Here is a 22645-nt window from a genome sequence, read left to right as displayed (position 1 = left end):
AACTGCGTGGGCGGTGCTACACAACTATCGGTTGCGCACTTGTAGTATTTTAAGCTTTGGCGCCAAAATTTACGCATTTAAAATGCTGGCCATAAAAAAGTATTGATTCTTATTATAATTTTAATAAAATGAATATATAACATAATGGCTGTGCCATTACAACTTTTGGTTTTGTTTTAAAAGTCTAAGTAATGACAATAAGCTGTGGTATTTTGTGCGCATCCTGTAACTTTACCATCTCTAGTCACCAATAAAAAACAAACATAATATTATTAAACAAAAATGCCTAACTATATGCGCAAAACGCCGAAATGAGATACCGCCGATTTTCGCGGAGCAGTGGCGGCCATGAAATCGGGGGTTTCCTTACGAGCGGCCTCCAGTAGATTCGATCAGCACTTGCCACGAATGTCGCCGAGCTCTTTGCGAACTACTTTTCCGTAGTGAAAACTGAGTGAACTCGATAATAACTTAACTATTCTTTAATTAAATGTACAGTAAATAAATATATTTAACGAATTCAAAGAAATTTGTGAGGCCTTGAAAGAGGTATCTTAATCTCAACCTTGTAGGTAATCCATCAGGAAGGGCTTATCATCTGGAGCATAGGGCGTCAATGGAACGTCGTATGGTAGTGGAAACGCGGGCACGCCATCACGATTGTTGCCCAAAGGAAAGGTGTCCTCGCCAGTCTGGAAAGCAAAGAGCACCAGTTGCATTGAACTTTGATTCAAAAATCTCACAAGACCTACCACAAATCTGGGCAGGAATAGGACGCCAGCCTCATAGTTGGCGATCCTCAGGCAGGGTTGGATATTCGAGCTCTTGTTGAAGCAGCCCCAGGCTGCCTTCGAGAGATTCGCCGAGGTTAAAACGAACCAGTACACCGACTGGTCCTCCAGATTGAAGCGCGTATAGCTCTTGATGTGTGGCATTGCGCGCGAGCGATAGCGATCGCTGGACTTCCACTGCTGCAGATAGTCCTTGAGCCAAGGCTGCTTATCGTTGGTGTTCTTTCCGTAGGGCAGACAACCGCCGCCCAGCATTCCATCATGACTGCCCGAGACGTTGCCGTAGCTGGGATAGATCATCTTGAAGGGCGGCATCTGACGCAGCTTGCCCACAGGCGTGGAATCCTTCTTAAGGCTATTGACGAAATCTTGCTGAATCCAGGCCTGCACGTTGGCTCCCAGGCTGCCGATGCTCGAGCTCTGGCAGACGACCGGTATGCGATCGTCGATGGGTGCCGCGTGCTTGGCGAGCAAGGAGGCCAGGCGGGCGTGACCCCACGGATGACCTCGCACGCTGCCCTCGCGATGACCTCCGGGCACAGAGCCCAAGAAGAAAACGCTGCGGAGGGAAACAATTGATAGGTTTAAGCTGCAATACTTAAGTTGTGTCCTACTTGATGGCACTGAAATCGCTGTTTCGAATCCTTGCTATCCAAGGCTGCAGCTGGCTTATCTTGTACTCCACCAAGTAGAGCATCAGATCCTGTTTGAAGCCCGTCAGACTTTCGCCAGCGCCCGTATCCGCATCGACCGGCAGAGCAGGCAGCTTGGGACTGATCCACAGGCCCTGCGTGCGGTTGTGCCAGTCGTCCTCGTACAGATTAGCCGTGGAGATGACCACCCGCATGGAGCCATCGCTGTAGCCGAGGAACATCATCTTGGTGTGCGAGGTGGCAAAGGGCGTGGGCATCTTGACACGAATGGCCGTGACCTGCTGCTTGAACTTCCCAATGCTAAGCAGCTCCGGCGATTCGTCGCCGTAGAGCAGCAAAAGTGGCTTGTCCCTGCAAGTTGAGAATTTTCATTACCCGATTAAGTAGTTTAGTTAATTAGTTATTACTTACAGTATCCCCGCAAAGTAGTAGTGTCCCAGGAGCCAGCCAATGTCAACCATAAAGTTAATCTGAACGGTGCTCTCAATCTCGCCCAGACTCTCGTCCAGGATTTCCTGGAGCGTTATGCTCAATGGTTCCGAGTGGGTGGGCTTGGAGTCTGTGATCGCAGTGAGGAACATGTTATAGGGAGCTGCCCGCTCCAGCTTTTTGGCCATTCCTCCCTTTTCGATAACAACAGGAATATAATCTCTGATGTTCTTGGCATTCAGCTTCTGTTTTTTGGCCAGATTTGAGGTGTCTTGGGAAGCAGCTGGCCTGGAGGTTGAGGATCCACTGGGCTTGGTATCCAAGGGCACTGAACTCGAGGATCCACTGGCAACCGGAGCAGTGACGGCTGGTTTTGAGCTAGATGAATGAGCTTCCTGCTGCTTCTTGGCTGTCTGCTTGGGAAACAGTTTCTCCAGCAGCTTCAACTGGGTGTGGATCATCTCGCTGGAGTACTGGTCCGGTATCTCGTAGTCCCCCGATCCATTTCCCTTGGCATAAATCGCATCCACTGAATAAAGCGAAAAATATTTTTTAATGCTCCATTTTATCGGAATTTACTTACGGTGGGCATGGGAGAACTCGCCAAAATGAATGGGGTTCTTCCTGTAGCACTTTTCACCATAAGGACACTCCTTCATGTTGCTAACTATTTATTATTTGATAACTAAAACAAACACAATTAACACAAATAGAATTTCGCAAATGCTGTGCAAAAAAAAAAAACAAAGCGCGCTCAGCTGGCGATGGCAATTAATCGATTGCAAAAATACCGTTGGCAAATTAAAAAATATCAAACTTTTGCATGACTTCCTTTAATTTAATTCAATATCAGCAAATATAATTATAGAAAAATAAATCACTCACATTACAGTTCCAAAAATTAATTTACACATAACATCGATAACTCAATATATATTTAGTTGAGCTTGTTTCTAATTGTTTTTGGCCATAATATATATATAAATAAAAACCAATTTTAAATTCAAATAATAAACGATAGTTTCCGGCAAGGCGATAGTCAGAAAGGTACATCTCTACCTATGGTATACCGTATGGAAGCTAGTATATTTCGGCAGTCATGGTCACACTGTTTTCAATGTGTGTTGTGTGTGTTGCATTTCGTGATAAACAATTTTGAAAAACAATTTACGCACATTTGCGTGTCGAAAAACCAAACAAAATGTCAAAATAAACGAGCAGTTAGTGCCTAAATCCACGCGTGAGTAGCTTCCAGGCCGTTTTCAACGATTTTCCCCACAGAATATTCGGTTTTTAAGTGCAATTACGTTTGTGTGAAAGAGAAGAAAAAATGTTTGCCTGTATTTGTGCTGTGATGCTGCTTCTTCTTCATCAATAGCTGCGACCGCCACACATTTGTTGTTATTCTTGTTGTTGTTGTTGCTATTATTGTTGTTGTGTTGGGGGCAAAAACAGAATTGGCTTTGTAGTTGTTTTTCTTTGCAGGGACGATCACCGTTGATTTCTTCCTATAAGAATATGCTGCAATATGTGTGCGCGGATGTGTGCTCGTTGTGTATGTATAAGTGCGTGCGCGCCATTAATTCAACCAAAAACAAGAAGAAAAAACAAAAAAAAATCGAAGAAAAAGTAGCATCACTTATAAATACACACAATAAAATTAAATTTTTATTATGTTTTGAAAATACTCGAAATTCTTGTCTGAACATTTCCCTTCCAATTCCACTTGAGCCTCTGCCGCTGCCTCGGTCGGCGTCGCTGCCGCCTGCACAGGTGCGGAATTTCTAAATATTATTATGCATTTCAAGTGTACCAAAACAAAAACCAAACGAAATGCGCTGCACATTTGGGTGAATAATCGAATTAGAAAGGGAACTTTGCTCTCTCTTCTCACCTTTATGACTCAGCTTTTGGGCTTAATATTGATAAGTGCGCTCTCCACCCTCTGGCTTTCAAACGGTAAATAATAAGCAGCGCGGCGGCGCTCGAATCTTATCAGAAACGTTGCGGCCAGTGATGCCCAGCTCCAATTGGAAGCAAAAGGGGTGAACCAAAATCTAAAATTTTGGTATTTATATCTTGATTTGTATGACTTAGCTGAAATGTATTTAGTTTAGGTAGATGGTCATAAAATAGAAAAACTTTTTATTATTTATTTATTTCATTTTGTGTGCACTTAGTGTGCTTATCTATGCTACGCCGCGTTGGATGCGCTTTTATTTGTTATCAGCGGGGGAGGAAAATGAGCGGGAACCGTGTGCATTGGAAATTGAATTGCAGTTGCTGTCGAAATAGCTACTGCAACAGCAGTTCTGTCCAGAAATTACAGCTAAAAACTGCATATTTCGGCTTCAATTGTAAATAAAACTAGATTGATGCAGATAAACGAAGAAAATCATAAAATGAAATGTAAGGGAAGTATTCGAATATTTTAAACATTGTTTAAATATCATATATACCTTGAACTATCCATGTTGTGGGCGGCAAGCCAAGCGCACATCACTGCACTTGCAGCCAAAGTGGTTCCTTTGTCGAATGCAACTGAAGCGAATCGCGACACAAGACGGGAATATTTGCAATGTGTGCACTCAATTCCACTTGGCGAACCGCTCGACATGTGGGTGGGTGGGTTTGATTTCTGTAGTGGTTCCGATCTGGGTTCTCTTGGGTTTTACTATATTCCATTTCTGCGGTTTGCTTCGGTGATTTAAGACAGTGAGCACTGGCTTAAGATGCATTATTATTATATGTGAAATAGATTCAGAACCTTAAGAGGCATAATATTATAGGAAGAGATTAGGACTAATGTTAGATTTCACCAGCTTTAGATTACTTGGTAGCACCTCAAATCTTTTTCTGCACGCTGAATCACTTTAAAAATTCCAGCTAATCTGATTTGTGACTTGCATTCGCTATCTGCTGTGGGGTTTTTCAATCCCATTTTAGTTGTCGTGTTAATTCCCGGGGCAAGACCACAAATCATTTGGCGAAACGCCGAAAGAAGTTCTCAATAAGACTTATGGTTGGTCTGAAGTAACGCCCCCGATCCAAAGTTTCTGGCGCCCACGCAGGACAGTTGGTTTTGCCTTATGCTTAAAATGCTTTTCTAATGATTGTTGCATATTGTTTAGCTAGAAATTTGCCTTCAACTTATCGTCCCTCTCTTTGATTGGCAATGCAAATTTGCCAGGCCGAAAATTATGTGCGCAAAGTCAATATTTCAATTTAGGCATAAACCAACAGTGGGAAAATAAACCCAAAATGCATATGGGCAATTTGCATACGACGCTGGTTGGTTGGTTGGTCCAAGTAACTGGTGATTTGCTGGTTTATGTGGCTCAGCTCGGCCTACGCACCACAAAAAGTGGCAAATGCAGTCGCTAACTCAACGGCGGCCTCTTGAAATTGGCTTCGAATGCTGGCTGCGTTTTGCTTGCCAAATAATTATGTTATTAATTGGATTTATGCGCAGTTTGTGCAACAAGCGACATGCAAATTTTCATGTCAGTAACTCGGCGAAATTAATAAAAACCTAAATCAAATGTGATCAAGTCATTACATTATTTATGGCAAACAACTGTAGGGTATAATTTGATAGTTATTATTACACAATAACTTAGTTTCTTCGATATCACAGATAATGCTGAATTCTCTAAAAATTTTATTTATAATTTTACACTTGTTTTTTGATAGTTATATATGCTTTTTTACACCAAACTCACTGCAATAATCTGGCTTTGGCTTATCGCCGGAAACTAATTTTAGATCTATCGAAAGCGTGATTTACGCTTTTCGGTCTTGTATTCCCATTTTGCTCAACCAGCGTCAGTGGGCGGCCCCTCTTGTTATTTTTTGATATCCACATAAATGTGTTTGCCCCACCATCCGCCTGTTTGGTCCTCCTGCTTTTGATCTTCTTGTCGCGATAATCCGTTCGCGCAATGGTAATAAAACGGCAAACAAAACTCGGCAAAGCCCAACGACAGAAAAAGCAACCTAAAAATTGTCAACACGAATTTGAACTTATTTTTAGACCCTGTCGCAATAGGATTTTCGCTTTGATTGTCATAATCCAGGCAACAACTTTATTAAGAAGTACTCCAAAGCAGATTCTTATCAACGTCTTGCTGGCTTTGGTCTTGGCTTCAAAAACTCGCAGCATTGGCTTTTAAATCAAAGATCAAAAGTGGCTGCCTTGAGCGCAGAGCCGAAGTGTTGTATACTCTTTTTTGTAAAATAAATAAATTTATGGAAAAGTAGCTTTTGGAACACTTACTACAAATGTAAACCCAAAACTCGTTCCAGTTACATATGTAGGTGCTTTTATGCGTTCTTCTATAAACCAGTAATACTCATATTAATAAATAACATTGTAATAACCCTAAAAAATATATATTCCCCGCCTGACTCGCTCGTAGCCCGTAAAAGTGCCACATTGAGGGCGCGAAATTGAAGCAAATGGCAGCTAAAAGAGACAAACTGCGCCAAAACTTATGAAAACGCAACTTTAAACTGCAATAAAGTGGGAAATTGCAGCGCATAAATCTCTGTCGCCGAACTGTCATGGGAATAGTTATGGTTTGGGTGGGGGGGAAGGGGCCTAAAGGGGCTGGCAAGGCGGCGAAGTCATGCAACAGGCGGTGGAGCCAACACCCACGCAAAGTGAGCTCGTCTTGAATGAAATTAGCCCGTAACTAGAGTTTACAGTTTGGCAGCTACTGGCGATCGCTGTTGGCCAGCTTGCATACCAAATGCCCGTCGTCTTAGCCACACACCGTGAACTGGCTAAGACTGATTCGATATTCCGGCGCAGTGCTCGATCGGCGCTTCATTGCCCATATAACGCTTATAATTATTGCATTTAAAATCTAATAAATTTGTGCATTGACAACGCGGAGTTGGCTGACTGGCGATGGGCAGAACCACCATTCGCAGCCGCTCCTATTTTAATGGTGTAGATATCCATCAAAGGCTGGCTAAGTGGTGGTGGTAAATTTGTCTTGCAACTAGTTGGATACTCTAACTTAAGGATTTCACTATTAGATTAAGTGCAGAGTTAAGGGATTTGGCAAGGTTTGATCAACTTGCTGATCACCTTCCTTGTGCTGAATCCCCACCAGCTTCGGGTCTCTTGGCGCTCGTCTCCAGTGGATCGCCGTCCAGCTTTGACCATAATTGTGGTGCTTGTCATTGTTTGTGTCGCATTGGCAACATTGAAGTACAGACTGCCCCGTGCGTGTTAAATACATGTAATTAGCCATGTTTGTGCCATTTAATCCACTCGATTGTGGACTTCTCCGCCCCAAACTCCCTGTTTTTTTTTGTTGCCCCATGTTCAGAAGCCGCTTGGTCGCGCGGCGACGCTTTTCTAAGAATTCTTTTACGTTTTGTTTTGGCGCACGCATTAGGCGCCACACTGAAGCAGCACGTTTAACCCGCAGGACAGGCGGAAGGGTTAAGAGTCGGTGGTGGCTTGCGGGGTAGGAGGGGAAGGTGGGACAGGGGGCCGAGGGGCGGGTGGAGCCATCTCGGAAACTGTGGCGCATACTCCACATATTTATGGCTATTTAAGCGAACCGAACGAATCGTGGATGCCGATGACGATGACGAACTTGCTGCTGCTGCAGTTGCTCTGCTGCACGTTGCACTTTAGGACCTTTTGCCCAACACAGACGAGCTCAGCAGAATAGTGACGAGAAGTTTTTAATAAAAGTTGTTAGTGCATTACATATGTGCTACTATTTTCATTTATGTTGAGGCACTCAGAGTAAATTCAGCAAGTTATGTTTAGTTGAAGTAATTTAGTTTGTTTTACACCATACTTCGACTAAATGATACCCATCATTTTGGACGCAAGTGTTGCTCCTGATTCCTGCCACTGCTGCTGTGGTCCGGCAGTCATTGGCATTGATTGGCAGTTGAACACGCAACAATTGTTGCATGTTTAGGCGTCGGCAGTGACGGTGAGACGAAAACAACTGCACAACAACACAACGATGCAACAATGCAACAGAGGAACAGTTCAACAAACACTGGGGCATAGGAGCAAACATCACAACAAAGCTGAAGACTTCAGCTACTGGCAGTGGACTTTTGTCACATGTTTAGCGAGCTTTAATTGGCATCGAAATTTGTCCACTTCTATTAGAAGATCTGCCATTCTATTTGATGTTAGGATGGAGCAGAAGAACAGAGGTGTCATCATTTATAATTTATTAAAAAGAAATTCAGTTTGTTATTCTTAGTAGTATATCCTACTTGAAACTATGATTAGTTTGTATTATATGTACGCATACGCTTATGGCGCGTTTCGTTACTATTCAACTTGTATACTAGTCATAAATGTGCATCAAAATTATTTTTTTAATCAAGATGGAAATGAAAGCTATTTATTTGAAAGTAGTGTAGACCACCCACCACCGACTGGCAATTTTTTTCTTTTTTTTTTGCGGAAAAGCGGTGGTGTCCCCGTGTTGACAGCTCAATTACTCACATGACAAAGCCTCTGCGTGGCCCCCTGCAATTATCGCGGCAATTATTTGCAATTAGAATTGAGTTAATTTACTAAAAAAAAGGATTTTCTGCCGTGCCTGCGCATTTTTGCCCCTTGACGTTTGCACTTCGGCACGTGTGTGTTTTGAGTTTTCCGCTTTTGTGCAATTTGCGTGCATAAATTTTTATTGTTCCAAAGGGACTACATAATTATTTTGTTATTTTTCGTGGTTTTCACTTCTGCTTTCGAGGGGAGCGCGCTTCATTACTATTTCGATTTTACTGCGACTGTGTAATGCTACCCATGTTGGCAATAAGTTCGCGTTTAGTAGTGTTAAACACGCAATAAAAACGGAGGGAGGAGCGATCGCACATAAACATGCTCGCATTCTAAGCACACCTACAGTCCGTGCCAAGAAAATAGGTTTGCTTGACTTTGTAACGAAAATACTTGAGCTTCATCTAACTTTCGTTGATAGTTTTAGGAAAATTTCAATATCCCTCCTGATTTCCCCATTAAATAGTTGGCAGTGCATTTCGTTTTGTTGCCGTTTATTTTCGTACCGAAAACACTCTGCCGGCGGAGAGCTCCATCGAATTTTAGGTTCAATTACTCGCCGGTCCCACGCACGAAAAAATTCGTTGACGCTGCCTTCTCTTAAACTCCTCCCCTGAAAGTCCCTTCCCTTCATTTTTGTTTTTGTGGTTGCGGTGGGGTGTTTACAGTTTGATTGTGGCTGTGGGTTGACGCCACCTCCACCACCACCAAAGGCCGTGCACTGCAAACAAATTAGTGTGCATATAAAAATAGTATACAGCAATGTCTTTTACTTAGAAAAGAGTAAAGTAAAAGATATGAGCAAGCTATAATTCGCTGATATGATTATAGAGTACTTAAATCTTAAATGTTAGTTCCTTAAGTAAAATTGTTACTCGAAATGCTAATTTTGCATATTTTTCTCGCCGTGTAATCTGCTGCACACAAACACGTTCGCGCTCACGTGCAGGCGCCCCAACTGCAGATAGGGCATTTGATTTGTTTAAAACAAAACTTTCGGTGCCTGCGTAGTAGTGGTGTGCACTTGGCGGCCCCAAACACACACTGAAACCAATTACGAGCACAGGGATACGAATACTATACGTCACTTCAGAAATCAGGGCTGCGGACTAGCTGGTGATAAAGTGGGGATTCACTAGGGACCCATACACTAGAAAGGTGAAAATGAGATTTTATTATAATACTTGTAAAATAACGAGTTAGGACTACAATAAGTAAATTACTAAACGGAGAAATATTTGGAAAATGGAATATAATAAGTACATTTTCCAGTCTTAAGCTGAGTAATATATCCAAAAAATTAATTGGCTAAAGATTGCGTTACCTTTAGATACTTTAGGGTGGACCTGCTGCTTCGCATCCCTGGCGAACTCACACAGATACGCCATACGAATGCAGTTTGGGCTGCGTTCAGTTCGTCACTCACTCAGTCAGTCAGTCAGTTCGTCAGTCCGTCAGTCAGTCAGTCAACACTCGGCGCACTCAGTTTGGTGGGCAACCCGTTCGGCATTCGTTGTCGATCGGTCGTGTCGTGCAGTTGACTTGTGATTCGCGCTCGCTGCCATTTCCACTTTGCGTAATTTGCGGCGAAAAAAAGAAATAATACGGCAAACGGCTTAAATAATTTAAGTTATTACCGGTGATAACGATTGAATAAAAGACGCGCATTGGAAATGTAACTGCCGGAGAGACTCGATTGGATGCCCCGATCGTCGTGGAGGGTCGCGTTTGCGATTTGCATACGAATAAAATAACATTTTGATGCTGAATTCGATTTGCGCGCCCGTGTGTGCGTGCGTGCGTGTGTGTGTGTGTGCGTGCAATAAAAATAAATAAAATAATATCTGCAATCTCAACATCATCATGTGTAGGTTCTTAGTTCGTAGTTCTCGTTTGCCTCGAGTTGCTCGATTTTTGAGTTTTCCTCCTCACATCAAATCGAAACTTTGGCCTGTTTGGTTTGGTCTTTATCTCTGCGTTTTTTGTGTGTGCATTGTTTGTTTATTTTTAAACATGGGTCCAAGTCCCTATTTTCTCTGTCTGTTCTCTTTTTGTTGTTGTTGTTCTTATTATTGTTGTGGCACTAGTGGTAGTACCCCTTCACCACGCTTTTTGCCCGCTTTCAATGGCAGCGGAAGTGCTTCTGTACTTGTGTACTTGCCATCCATCCACCTTGATTTCTACCTGGCTCCCATGATTTACGCCTTATTGTCACTGCCGCATTTATGATTGATTATCGATTGGAATGGTATGATACGCATGCGCGAATGCGTGCCTGCCATAAAAGTGCCTCGATATCCTCGCTCCTCCGCTCCTCCAGTTGAGTTATGATCCCTGACTAGTGATGCACTGAAAAGAAACTGGCAATGATTGGAATCACTAACCAGATGAATATAAACCATTTGATATGCACTTCTTCAATCTAGTTACTCTAAATATAAGACTCAAAGTTAATTCACTTTAAACCAACCATCTATTGGATTTGCTCTAAAGTAATGAAGAACTTTCCTTCGAGTGTGGTTTTCTTGGAAGCAGAAAGAAGACTGGGCCACTTTGGGCGGGGCAAAATGGAAGGCAAAGGGAGTTGGGTACGTGATCTCAGCTCGGGTAATATGTAATTGCGAATTACGATTATTGATCTTTAATTGATATGGGGAATGTCCCATATGACAATGGATCATAAAGGACTTATTATATTTATATTTAGTATCGTTCAACTCAAGAAGCATCAAGAGACAAAACAAGAAAATCGTTTAAGTGCCCAAAGAAAGCCACTTTGTTGTTTGGAAAACCAGTAAATACCCGAATAAACATTATAAATATGTTGAATATGTTGTTATGCTCGTGTAAATAAAGTTTTTATGCAATTCCAGCGAATTAATGGTGTAGTTTCCCCCTTGAAAATCGACTGATCGAGGAGAACCCCACCTGCAATCAAGCTTTGCACAAACAAGCCGGGGGCATTATCGAAATTTGTATGCCTGCCCCATTCAAATCAATCGAATTCCACAAGAGCACCACTGCCACCTAAAAACACACGACACCAGTCAGCTGGACAAACACATAGAGTTCTCTATCTTCATTAACCCCCTCGATAAGTCTGTCCGCCAAGTGTCACTCCGTTTGTATCCTGAGCTACTGAAGAGGCGAGACCATGTGAACTGATTGTTCGCCAGCTTGGAACTCGAATTTATGTTTAATTTTGGGATTAGTTATAAGGAAAGAGTACCACTTTCGGTAAGGTACTGATTGTTTGTTCCTAATCCTAATCTTTTGGAAGAGGTCTTTAAGCTAGGGTTGTTAATCAATATTATATGTGAATATCATTATATTCAACATTGAATATATTTGTGTAGGGTAGTGATGAAGTTAGAGCTTTCTTAAAGTTCTTATATCTACCGCCTGAGGCTCTGGTTGACTTTGGGCAATTAGAAAAGTGGCTGCCCCGATCCACTGGTCCCCGTTGACCACGCCCCCTTCCATGGGCGACAACATAAAATTGTCAATGCTGCGAGAAAAAAAAACGGCAACGCCCCAATGTTTTAGGCCTGCGTTGCGCGCGAAAATCGAAATTAATTCACGCAACGGCTAATTTGGCCAGAAATATGCGCCATTTGGTCTGTCGGTCCAATCGAGAGGTGTTTTCTTGTTGTCCAAGTGCTGCACTTGTTGATTTATCGCCGGCATTTAATTGCTTTTGAAATTGGATTTACCAGCCCGTTTGCTTGCCACAAAAATGGGTGGTTCAACCGAGCAGGCTCGCCTTGTGTGGCTCGCCGATTTTTGCTCCAGCGTGCACAAATTAATTGCTACTACAAATTTTCATTCAATTAGGTTTTGTCACTTTTAAATTTAATCAAACATTTTTTGACACCTTGAGTAAAACTACGAGATTGAGGCTAAGACAGCCAACTGGAGCGGAGCCACTTGGCCAACGGGGAGAAGTTCCTCAGAAATGCTGTTAACATTGAAATGTCATAATTCAAATGGAATTGTTGTCTTTGGGAGGGGAAAAGTCGGGGGACTTAGAAAACAGGGGGGAATACCCACAATTGTGGCGCTGACAAGTCGAACACCATTTGGTTATCATTTGCGCTAATTATGAGATGCAGTTCTCGCCACTCGGCTCGGATATTACTGCAGTACAGTGGAGCCTGACTAAATATAATGAAGCCAGTGGGTTTTTATTACCATAGTTTAGTTATTTTTCTGTTGATTACCCAATTTCTTAATGCCAATTTTCTAAGAATCGATAAGGCAGGCCGAAAACCAGCACATGAAACTATTATCTGTGCTTCATAAATTTACCTTAGACCTATGCCTATTATTCATACATTTTAGCAGAATTGTTGTTTTCGAAAACTAATGCTATTAAAAACGTTGAAAACTCTTTTCGTTCGCAATCTTTGTGGTTTTTTTTTTGGAATTCAAAGAACTGCCAGACCTCAAAAATACCCTTCTTACAATAGAATCGTTTCACAAATGACGTCAGCTGCGATTGAATACGAACAATAACCATATTTAATAGATAAAAATAAGTTTCCAACGAAATCGGGTTTCGATTAATCAGCTAGTTGGTTAACTGAGGCAATAATGGCCATTATTCTCAATGAGAAAATGTTGCAGGCAATTTGCATGCAATTGGCCGCCAACATCGAAAGTGGGAGGAGTCCGTTCATGACAGGAACCTCCCAACGACTTCATTCACTAGCCAGAAACACGATCCATTGCCAGACCCCATGGATACTCACTCCTCCTCCGATTTCTGCTGGGCACTTGGCCAAGCGGGTAAAGACACTCGAAGAAAAAGGGTCCCCTTTTGTTGGGTATAAACATGTGCACCACTGAATTGAATTAGATGGGAAGTTTAGTATAACATTTCTCTCAGTGCATTCGAATTTTGCATGCGTTGTGTTGTGGGCGTTGCTGAGACAATCTAAGCTCGATGATGAATGCCTGCAATTCTATTTGTATTTATTATTTATATTTGCTTTTTACTTGCTCTTTCCACAGACTATCCGCCCGCTGATAGTTATACCGGTTATCGGGTGACTCCACCCCAAATCAACGGCAGCACTACCAGCACCATCAGCAGCAGCGGCAGCAGCAACAACAACAACATCCACCACATCAACAATAACAATAACCACATCTGCAGCAGTGGCAGCAGCAACAACCTCAGTTTGACGACAGCAATCAGCGGCAGCAGCAACAGAATGGACACCGACGATGTGGAATCGAACACCAGCAGCGCGATGTCCACACTGGGCTCGCTATTCTCCTTCACATCGCCGGCGGTGAAGAAGCTGCTGGGCTGGAAGCAGGGCGACGAGGAGGAGAAGTGGGCGGAGAAGGCCGTCGACAGTCTGGTGAAGAAGCTGAAGAAGCGCAAGGGCGCCATCGAGGAGCTGGAGCGGGCGCTCTCCTGTCCCGGTCAGCCCTCGAAGTGTGTCACCATTCCACGCTCGCTGGACGGACGATTACAGGTGGGTCACCCGCCACATGGTGGCGTAACTAAGTAACTATGATTATTAACTCTTATGTCCGAATATCAGGTCTCCCATCGCAAGGGTCTGCCGCATGTGATCTACTGCCGCGTTTGGCGCTGGCCCGATCTGCAGTCGCACCACGAACTGAAGCCGCTCGAGCTGTGCCAGTATCCGTTTAGCGCCAAGCAGAAGGAGGTGTGCATCAATCCGTACCACTATAAGCGCGTGGAGAGTCCGGTGCTCCCTCCAGTTCTCGTTCCTCGCCACTCGGAATTCGCGCCCGGACACTCGATGCTGCAGTTCAACCATGTGGCCGAGCCCAGTATGCCGCACAATGTGAGCTATTCGAACAGTGGATTCAACTCGCACAGCTTGAGCACCAGCAACACATCGGTGGGCAGTCCGAGTTCCGTCAACTCCAATCCCAATTCGCCGTACGACAGCTTGGCGGGAACACCGCCGCCCGCCTACAGTCCCTCGGAGGACGGCAACTCCAACAATCCGAACGACGGTGGCCAACTGCTGGATGCTCAGATGGGCGATGTTGCCCAGGTCAGTTACTCGGAGCCCGCCTTCTGGGCGTCGATAGCCTACTACGAGCTGAACTGCCGCGTGGGCGAGGTGTTCCACTGCAACAACAACTCCGTGATCGTCGACGGCTTCACGAATCCTTCCAACAACTCGGACCGCTGCTGCCTCGGCCAGCTGAGCAATGTGAACAGGAACAGCACCATCGAGAACACACGCCGTCATATAGGTGGGTCGATTTGATCACTTAAATTAACTTACTCATAGAGATTTCCCATCAGCAACTATCTTTAAGTAGTTAATAACTAAGATTACACTTTGGTAATCTTAAATTAGAAAGTGACTTGTGCTTATCAGTTATAAAAATAGACATTAGAGGAGCAGAAAGCTATGAACTTGAGGAAACTAACTACCAGTCTCTAACTATCAAAGTATTTTTCTTCTTCCGCAGGCAAGGGCGTTCATTTATACTATGTGACCGGCGAGGTCTACGCCGAATGCCTGTCCGACTCCGCCATTTTCGTGCAGTCGCGCAACTGCAACTACCACCACGGATTCCATCCGAGCACCGTGTGCAAAATACCGCCGGGCTGCTCGCTGAAGATCTTCAACAATCAGGAATTTGCTCAGCTGCTGTCGCAGTCGGTGAACAATGGATTCGAGGCCGTTTACGAGCTGACAAAGATGTGCACCATCCGGATGTCGTTCGTCAAGGGCTGGGGTGCGGAGTACCATCGCCAGGACGTGACCTCGACGCCCTGTTGGATCGAAATCCATCTGCACGGGCCGCTCCAGTGGCTGGACAAGGTGCTCACCCAAATGGGCTCTCCGCATAATGCAATTAGTTCGGTATCCTAAGCTTAAGATGAGGCTCGAGTCCTCAATGGAGACGGAAGAGAAGGAACACAAAACCGGTAGCTAAATGAGTGCGTGTGAGTGAAAGCTAAGTGTGAAAAGACGTAGAGAACACAGGACAATGGAGAGAGCATAGGTCTGTGCCTGAGGATGGAGATCCATGCCACTCAGCTGCAGATTTATATAGATGTACGCCAGCTACTCCAATACCCGCCCTTTGCCCATATTTTATAGTTTATCGTATGATTTTCTATGCGAATGTCATTCCTAATGCTAAAACAGAGTAATGAAAATGGACAGCGAGCTAAGAAACCAATTACAAAATGGTATAACTATTTACAATGATCTACATGCTATAATATTAATGATCTATGCCCATTGGCAAACAGTTCTTGTTCGAGTCTATTTCAAGTGCTAATTATGTGTCATTGCAAAACTGCTTTAAATATAAAAACACATTGAATTAATCCTACCAACTTTAATTACATAAGGAACAAGAAACTTACATAGGGATATGAAAACACTTATTGCAATACATTTCTTAAAATGATTTTGAAGAAGCCCTAGCTTATGTTTTATTTTTCTCATTTGCGGTTCGCCTTGGATCAACGAATTCAATGTTCAATATAGTTGATTTAAATATATGGTTTAACTAATTTTAAGTTGCAAACAAATCGAAAACATCAAACAAGAAAAGATACCAGCGAAATTTAGGAATGGGAAAATGCTACTGAATCAATACGTTTTTCCAGACAATGATCTTTTGTTATCTTAAGTAAAACTAATATTGTTTAGACCACGAGAAAATTGCCTTTTTATATAAATATACATGTATAATTTTACTCTAGTTTTCGTAAGCTTATGATTTTCTCTGATTTTGTTTTGAATTACACTTTTTGTGCGCAGAAAAATAAGTAGACGATAATAAAAAACACAAAGGAAATGCTTACTTCTTAAATAAAACTGTTTTGACTTATGAGTTCTTTTATTACTTTTTACGCTCGGATTTAAGTAAGATATACAAACTACGGAATGTAAAAATAGCTGTATATGAGAGGCTTGGGCAAAACTTGGGCCTTACTTAAAAAAAAAACTAATAATATTGTAATATTTGTGCCTGTGCGATATTCCACGTGGGCCTTTGATGTTGTGCAAAGTGTGGATAAAACAAAAAATTTAATAATGCCTTAATATCCAAGCAGCGATACTGATTACCGAACGAACAAGAAACAGAAATAGTTGCCTTGAAGTTTACTAGTTTTTGAATGCTATAAATTGCCTTAAATACGCCTTGCATGCCTCTTAATGTTAAACGTACTAATGTAATAATAAAAAAGTGAATTCAAATAAAATTTAAAACATAAAACCCTTGCCTAGATATTTTTCATCTGGACAACATTTTTCATCTGTTCGATGTGGAAGAGTCCGTATCCGAACTTCTCGAATCCGGGATACTTCTTCAACAACTTCAGGTCATCCTGCAGCTGCAGCAGAGCTTTGCCATAAAACCGCGGGCACGTATTTCGATCATTTAAATAAATATATGGCTAATTACCTATTACCCAACAGATTGCGTTTAAAACAAGTTATATATTTGCATACTTTTAGAATTGTAAGTTACAATTCTTCCTTTTATGAAGGTAACTAAACCTTGCAAATAAAGTTCAGTTTTTCTCTACAATAATTCGTCGCTATTCCCTTGTTAGAATTTGTGTAAACGCAAGCACCAGTTTTAAGTTTTTTGGGCTGGCCTTTTTCCCAATTTAGGAAGCGAGCTGGTTTCCCGGTGGTCTGGGATACGAAGGTACCGTTTTTGTTCTCGGCGATGCCAATCCAGTAGCTGGACCCGCTGGCCGCCTTTGCCATAACCGCCTGGAACTCCTTGTCATCCTCGAATTCGGCCAGTTGTGCTCCCTTCCTGCGGCAAGATGATCTGGCTATCACAAAGTTTGTTTCTCTTTCCTTTTCGAAGTAGAAGCGTCCGTTTCCGATCTCTTCGAATCCTGGGTACTCTTTCTCTGCGGAAATGCCCGGAAATCCATGCGGACTTGCGGTGAGTACCGCGTAAAACAGAACTAGCGACAGTATCCGCATTTCCAAGATGATTCACTTCGAATTCGGTGGATGCGATGCCAGCCTACGGCCTTATATCCAACCCAGCAGAGCTTTTTTATATAACAGTTGTCACGTTTCTAGCCATTTTAAGTATGCAAATATGTGGTTTATGGTTAGTTGTTGAATATTTATTCTGATTTTGGTGCGGGAGTGCATAATTTGTAGTTTCCAATAAAAAAGGGACCAAATAATTCAGGAGATAAGCCCATGTTTATTTATATTATTCAAATTATTTACAACTCACTTTTTAAATCATCGCTACGGAACTAGTTCAGTTCGCACGCTATCGATAACTGAGAGTTCTGCCTGTGCCATCGCCAGGTGTGTCAGTTGCCCACCTCTATTGTTTTTCATACTATCAACATGAGTGCCGTGAACGATCCGCTGGAACTTTTGACGAACAAGGGCACCCACGAGCCTTCTTTCCTCTCGCCGATATGGAATCCGCTGGCCTGCGGAGTGGCCGGCGTGGGCGTGGCCATTTTCGTCAACTGGGGCTTCCGTAGGCCCGTGTTTTCCGGTGAGTTTTCGCCCCGCTTCCATGTGACGTAACGATTGTTTTTGTCGCCTATAACTAACTAAATCGCATTGTGTTGCAGGCATCCAGAAGCACATCGCCTTCGGAGCTGTGGGTGTCGGCGCAGGAGCTTACTTCGATCAGAAGAGGAACGAGTACCTGGCCAAAAGGGACGCCGTCCTCCGGCACTACATCGAACTGCATCCCGACGATTTCCCGGTGAAGGGTGAGTGCTCCATGGATGCATTCTAGCCAATACTGATCCTTTTTGTCCCTTCTAGAACGCAAGACCTATGGCCAAGTGCTGGAGAGTTGGGTGCCAGTGCGCTAAGTGGATCTAAATCTTTGTTGTCAAGCGAACGATGGAAGTAGTTAATAAAACAGCTTTAATTGTAAAACATATGAACACGAAAATGGAGCAAATGGATTGGGCATTCTATGTTTTTTTCAATGGAAAGGAATTGCATGCATATTATGGAATTTGTTAAGAGCAGGATTTATAGAATATTGGTATAATGTTATGGTTTAAATTGATGGAATGTACCTAGGGCTTAATTTTTTCGCAGCTCTTTAGTTTTGAAATAAATTTGTTAAGCTATGTTTTGGTTTGAGTCTCAGCTAGCGATTAGCGCACTTTTGTACCTGAAATCGGTGCGCGATACCCAGCAGTTATCGATTGCTCCATCGGCCCAAGTGCCACCTCCAGAAAGAGGCTTTGGCGAACAAACGCTCTTTTGTCGCGGTGAAAAACGGATCGAACTTTTGGTAGGATGTGTCTGCGCAAAATGTTTGTCCGCGAATAAATTACCATTTTTGAATAGCAGCCAGGAAGCTGAAAGAACGCGCTAAAAAATCAATAAAAAATTCGAAACCCAACCAGCCAGCGATTGGATTTAAATATATACGCAACAAATCTCCGTGAAACAAACAACGTAATTTTAAGCCCAGTTTGTGTGCGTGTGTGTGTCTTCGTTTTACCGTTACAATTTACGAAAACCGAAATAAAGTGTAATCAGTGAAAAATAAATGCCAATACTAATAGTCAAACACAGCGAAACGAATTATTGCTAATTAATTGGCATTATAAGATTGTTTTTTTTTTTTGACCCCGTAAAAGGTTAAGCAACTGAAAGTTTGGCGAAAGCCGTCGGCTCATTTTACCTGCAAATTTTCTTATCAGCAAACAACGATTATGGCGAAGGTAAGAAAAGGCCGAGCTCTTAATTTTATTACCAACTTATTTATTTATGAACAGATGCTGGGCTTTCCTCTCCCACGGCAAATGTTTGTCAATTTGGTTTTTATTTCATTGCTTGTGTGCGGGTGGTTCTGGTGGGTGGATTCGTTTGTATAAATTATGCATGTTCAGTGCGGATTCGCATTGATTTCCCTGGATTGCGGCGAATCGATTCCCCAGCAACCGTTACTTTATGATGTGTAAAATTGAACGGGCATCGCATTTTTGTGTAGCCATAAAAACAGTTATGCCAAAAGGTGCTCCCCGTGCGGGGGAGTGGGGCGGAGTTTCGGGGGCCGTCGTAAAAGAAACATAGAACATAGAATCGTAAGCGCTAGAATAGCAGAGTAAACAGTGTAGTAAAGTTTGAAATGATAACTGCGCTTAACTTCATTCTAGAATTTTGCTACTAACAAACAAGTTTTGCAGTGGTATGGTATTTAATAAGATAGCAGCGTAAGTCTTGTTCTATCAAATGAAGTATGTATTAGTTAGACAATTTCTCTTATAAATGCCGCATCTTACATAACAGCTCTCAAAGTTTTCCAGCTGGCGACATCTCTGCTCCTTTAAACACTTTACTATCCTCTTCATCAGGCTAATGAGCGAGTTTCTCAAGCACTTGCCACCCACTCCGCCCGGAAAAGCGGAAAATTCCGCTTATGGCCCAATCTGCACGCTATTACGACGTAGGGCATAAAAAGACAAGGAGCTCTCAATCCCAATCAAGGGATTAAAGCTCCGTCCGCAGGACGTCGAAGGAGTAAAGCCATTTCTCACTGGCCAGCTACTTTTTTCGTGGCCGAAATGAGGCACATTATTCTCGAGGTTCTTGGCTTGATATGTGCAGTTCGAGCCAATTTGGCAATACATTTTTTATCACCCACCACGTGTGGGAATCGGGAGTGGGTGGTTATGGGTGGTTGTGGGTGATTGTGGGTGGTGTGCCCATCCAACCACTGTCGCGTGTCTGCCTGAAGAACTTTCGCTCGTGACAGGTTTGTTTTGCTCTTGATAAATTACCTTGCCACTTGTCGCTCAACATGAAATTACTTTCCTCTATCTTAAAGTTTTCCACTTTTACTCAACCATTCAGCTCTCTCCATTTTCCTCCCTTCGTTGGCTGGCTATGAAATTTTGATTTGCACGCCAAATGCGGCCAAATGTCCCCAAGTCAAGTTCATACTTTACAATAGAGATTCTCGAGGCACTGAGTTAACCATAGGTACTACTATTATTATGTGCTTAGGACGGAGTGTCCTTGAGTGGTTTTCCCAGACGGGTAAATACGATGCTCAAGCAGGGATATAAAATCCTCAAAAACCGAAAAATATATAAATATCACTGATATGTGTAATAAAAGTCTTATTTTCCGCACTGAATCGAAAGTTATGGCTTTAAAATTGATTTCAGTATATTTTCTTTAGGCAATTTTACTTTTAATCCAATCAGAACGCCCCATCGTAATGTCTACAGGGTACATCCAGAATATATGTACTATATCCTTCAATGAGTGGGGTTTTACTTTTTTGCCTTTGCCTTTTCCAGCGACAGCCTCATAATCATCCGAGTTCTTGCCGCCCACTTTTCCCCCACTTTTCATCCATTCTGTCGTCTTGCCATGGCCCCTATATCATTATGTGCAGCCTGTAGCACTATTATATTCCTCTCATACAATTGTCGACAGGGGGGCGCCTCCTACATACACTTTTTTCCGTGTCAACAGCAGCAGGCGCAACCGCAGGACCTGCCTGCAAGTGCAAGGATAACGGGGCGAAACTAACAATAAGTTGAAGCCATTTTTCTTGTAGACGTACATGTTTGTTGCTACCACCCACTTATGCGGAAAAGATGAAGAAAAACAGCATGAAAATTCGCTCATGAAAGGCTAAGGGTGATTATTTCGAGAAAAGCTTCGGATATATATTTAGTTACATAAATTGAAAACTATTGAGATTCATGTTCTGCACTTCGAACTTGACCTTAAAGGTATGCGAAATACTACAGCTAAGTAGAATTCGCTATGGGAATAGTATTAACCATAAATGTATAATAATACATATACAAATAATACTCTTGTAATGGCATCGTTTTTCCAGTTTGTAGCATCTGTTTCCAAACGAAGAGCTTACCCACTCCTCTACGTTTCCACAGAACCCCTATATATATGTATATGTATACTATTCCCACTAGCTGATCCACTATTGGCTTGCCATTTATGATATATGCTGGCGGCGGTGGCATTTGTGTATTGACTCAACGCGAAATGCGTTGCATGCCACCAAAAAGGGCTTCTGGCATCCATTGCGAATCGCAATTTTCCATTTATTTATGACTGCGTTTGCAGCAGGAAAATGTATGGATACCGCTTTTCCTTACCGCCCACACATTGAAATGCATCTGTTGGAATTTGCATTGGTATGTATTCGCATTAAACAAACAGGTGAACCCCATGTCGATATAATCTATGCTAATTCGCAACATCATCGGTTTCGGTTTTGTTTGCTCTGCTGTATGATTTGGAAATTGTTAATTAATAAAGTTCGCAGCTGGGGAAATGCTTCCATGCTAACCGACAAACGTATGGTTTAATTGCTGCAAAAATCTGGAATTAGTTTTCTGATATTCATATGTCTGTAATTAAAACCAAATTCGTTCCAAGAGATATATGTAACTTGAATAGCTTATTTCCCACCAAATTGGAAAAGTTAGCATAAGATAAAACATATCCAACCAACTGCAGTCTAATTAAGATTCTTTTCATGCAGTAAATTCTGCATAGAAATTGAGTGAATTAACTGCACTGAAATGTGTCTTATCCTTCGCTTGGAAGCTCTCCAGCGTCATTATCCTTGCATATTTGTGGGCGTCGCATGCAGCGTGGTTGCACCTCCTTCCCCCTCCCCCGCCCTCTTGCACCGTTCGGAATTTTCCAGGACAAACACGTGGGTCGCCAGAAACGCGGCAAAATGTTGTAAGATTCCTAAGCTAATTTCATTAAAAATTCATGGCCACGACACGACAATGCACACAAAACTACACCATAGACGGGGCCATAGACGTGGATACAGCCACTGACGTCGTTGCAGGTTCTCATCCGCTGGATGCTACTGATACACTGGCAAAAATATTCAGGAATTTCTCGTAGAGAGAGAAGATTACCTAAATCATTCAGTCTAACAGTAAATCCTTTATTACAAGTTTAATTGGGGTTTCCTATTATATTAATACGGTATGGAACATTATTACCTTTGCATATTTTAAAGAACATATTTAAAATCCAAGTGTAACCGCTGTCAAAATGTCAAACGAGCTTAAAGTTGCCTCGCCAAAATTTGGGCGAAAAAGCCGCACATGTGTGGCTTAGTCGATAAAAGGAGGAGGACGACGTTAAGTTCTTGAGAAAGGGGAGGTGTACACACATCCTTCATTCATCCATTGTTGTGCCGAAATTAATAGTGTTTGCATTTGGGACCCAGCC

The 22645-nt window shown here is 42.6% G+C and overlaps 5 protein-coding genes and 1 long non-coding RNA gene across 9 annotated transcripts in view; 3 read left to right on the top strand and 3 right to left on the bottom strand.

Annotated features, from left to right (window-relative positions):
• Nucleotides 1-459: 459 nt before the first annotated feature.
• LOC6730828 (probable tyrosyl-DNA phosphodiesterase) lies at nucleotides 460-2638 on the bottom strand. The gene is made up of 5 exons (XM_002077959.4): nucleotides 2457-2638; nucleotides 1856-2402; nucleotides 1406-1795; nucleotides 753-1350; nucleotides 460-692 (listed from the first exon to the last, which is right to left on the bottom strand). The coding sequence occupies exons 1-5, from the start codon at nucleotides 2530-2532 to the stop codon at nucleotides 561-563; spliced, it is 1743 nt and encodes a 580-aa protein (XP_002077995.1). The 5' UTR covers nucleotides 2533-2638; the 3' UTR covers nucleotides 460-560.
• A 312-nt stretch (nucleotides 2639-2950) lies between these two features.
• On the top strand, nucleotides 2951-17174 carry LOC6730827 (protein mothers against dpp). Of its 2 annotated transcripts, none has more exons than XM_016179106.3 (4): nucleotides 2951-3113; nucleotides 13437-13909; nucleotides 13979-14669; nucleotides 14892-17174. In XM_016179106.3, exons 2-4 carry the CDS (start codon nucleotides 13640-13642, stop codon nucleotides 15296-15298), a joined length of 1368 nt encoding a protein of 455 aa, XP_016023245.1. In that variant the 5' UTR covers nucleotides 2951-3113; nucleotides 13437-13639; the 3' UTR covers nucleotides 15299-17174. The 2 variants fall into 2 exon arrangements, with proteins under 2 accessions (XP_016023245.1, XP_016023244.1); XM_016179105.3 differs by lacking the exon at nucleotides 2951-3113 and adding an exon at nucleotides 10273-10290.
• On the bottom strand, nucleotides 3112-4587 carry LOC120285007. Of its 3 annotated transcripts, none has more exons than XR_006541839.1 (3): nucleotides 4333-4567; nucleotides 3768-4222; nucleotides 3112-3394 (listed from the first exon to the last, which is right to left on the bottom strand). It is a non-coding gene; the product is annotated as an uncharacterized LOC120285007 (long non-coding RNA). The 3 variants fall into 3 exon arrangements; XR_006541838.1 differs by lacking the exon at nucleotides 3112-3394 and adding an exon at nucleotides 3513-3711; XR_005544237.2 differs by lacking the exon at nucleotides 3112-3394 and having other exon boundaries at nucleotides 3513-4222; nucleotides 4333-4587.
• On the bottom strand, nucleotides 16669-17389 carry LOC6730826. The gene is made up of 2 exons (XM_002077957.1): nucleotides 17104-17389; nucleotides 16669-16790 (listed from the first exon to the last, which is right to left on the bottom strand). Exons 1-2 carry the CDS (start codon nucleotides 17387-17389, stop codon nucleotides 16669-16671), a joined length of 408 nt encoding a protein of 135 aa, XP_002077993.1.
• Nucleotides 17390-17714: 325 nt separating this feature from the next.
• LOC6730825 (NADH dehydrogenase [ubiquinone] 1 subunit C2) lies at nucleotides 17715-18329 on the top strand. The gene is made up of 3 exons (XM_002077956.4): nucleotides 17715-17930; nucleotides 18010-18153; nucleotides 18209-18329. Exons 1-3 carry the CDS (start codon nucleotides 17774-17776, stop codon nucleotides 18256-18258), a joined length of 351 nt encoding a protein of 116 aa, XP_002077992.1. The 5' UTR covers nucleotides 17715-17773; the 3' UTR covers nucleotides 18259-18329.
• A 285-nt stretch (nucleotides 18330-18614) lies between these two features.
• Nucleotides 18615-22645, top strand: part of LOC6730818 (protein MLP1) — a 72260-nt gene continuing 68229 nt past the window's right edge. Inside the window, exon 1 of the mRNA XM_039294965.2 lies at nucleotides 18615-19128. Within this exon, the coding sequence (XP_039150899.1) occupies nucleotides 19120-19128 (9 nt within the window). The 5' untranslated portion in view covers nucleotides 18615-19119. The remainder of the gene's footprint in view (nucleotides 19129-22645) is intronic.

The sequence above is a fragment of the Drosophila simulans genome, chromosome 2L, assembly GCF_016746395.2.
Source record: "Drosophila simulans strain w501 chromosome 2L, Prin_Dsim_3.1, whole genome shotgun sequence".
NCBI lineage: Eukaryota > Metazoa > Arthropoda > Insecta > Diptera > Drosophilidae > Drosophila > Drosophila simulans.
The sequence above is the reverse complement of the archived record's forward strand: the minus strand, read 5'-3'. Positions and strand labels throughout refer to the sequence as shown.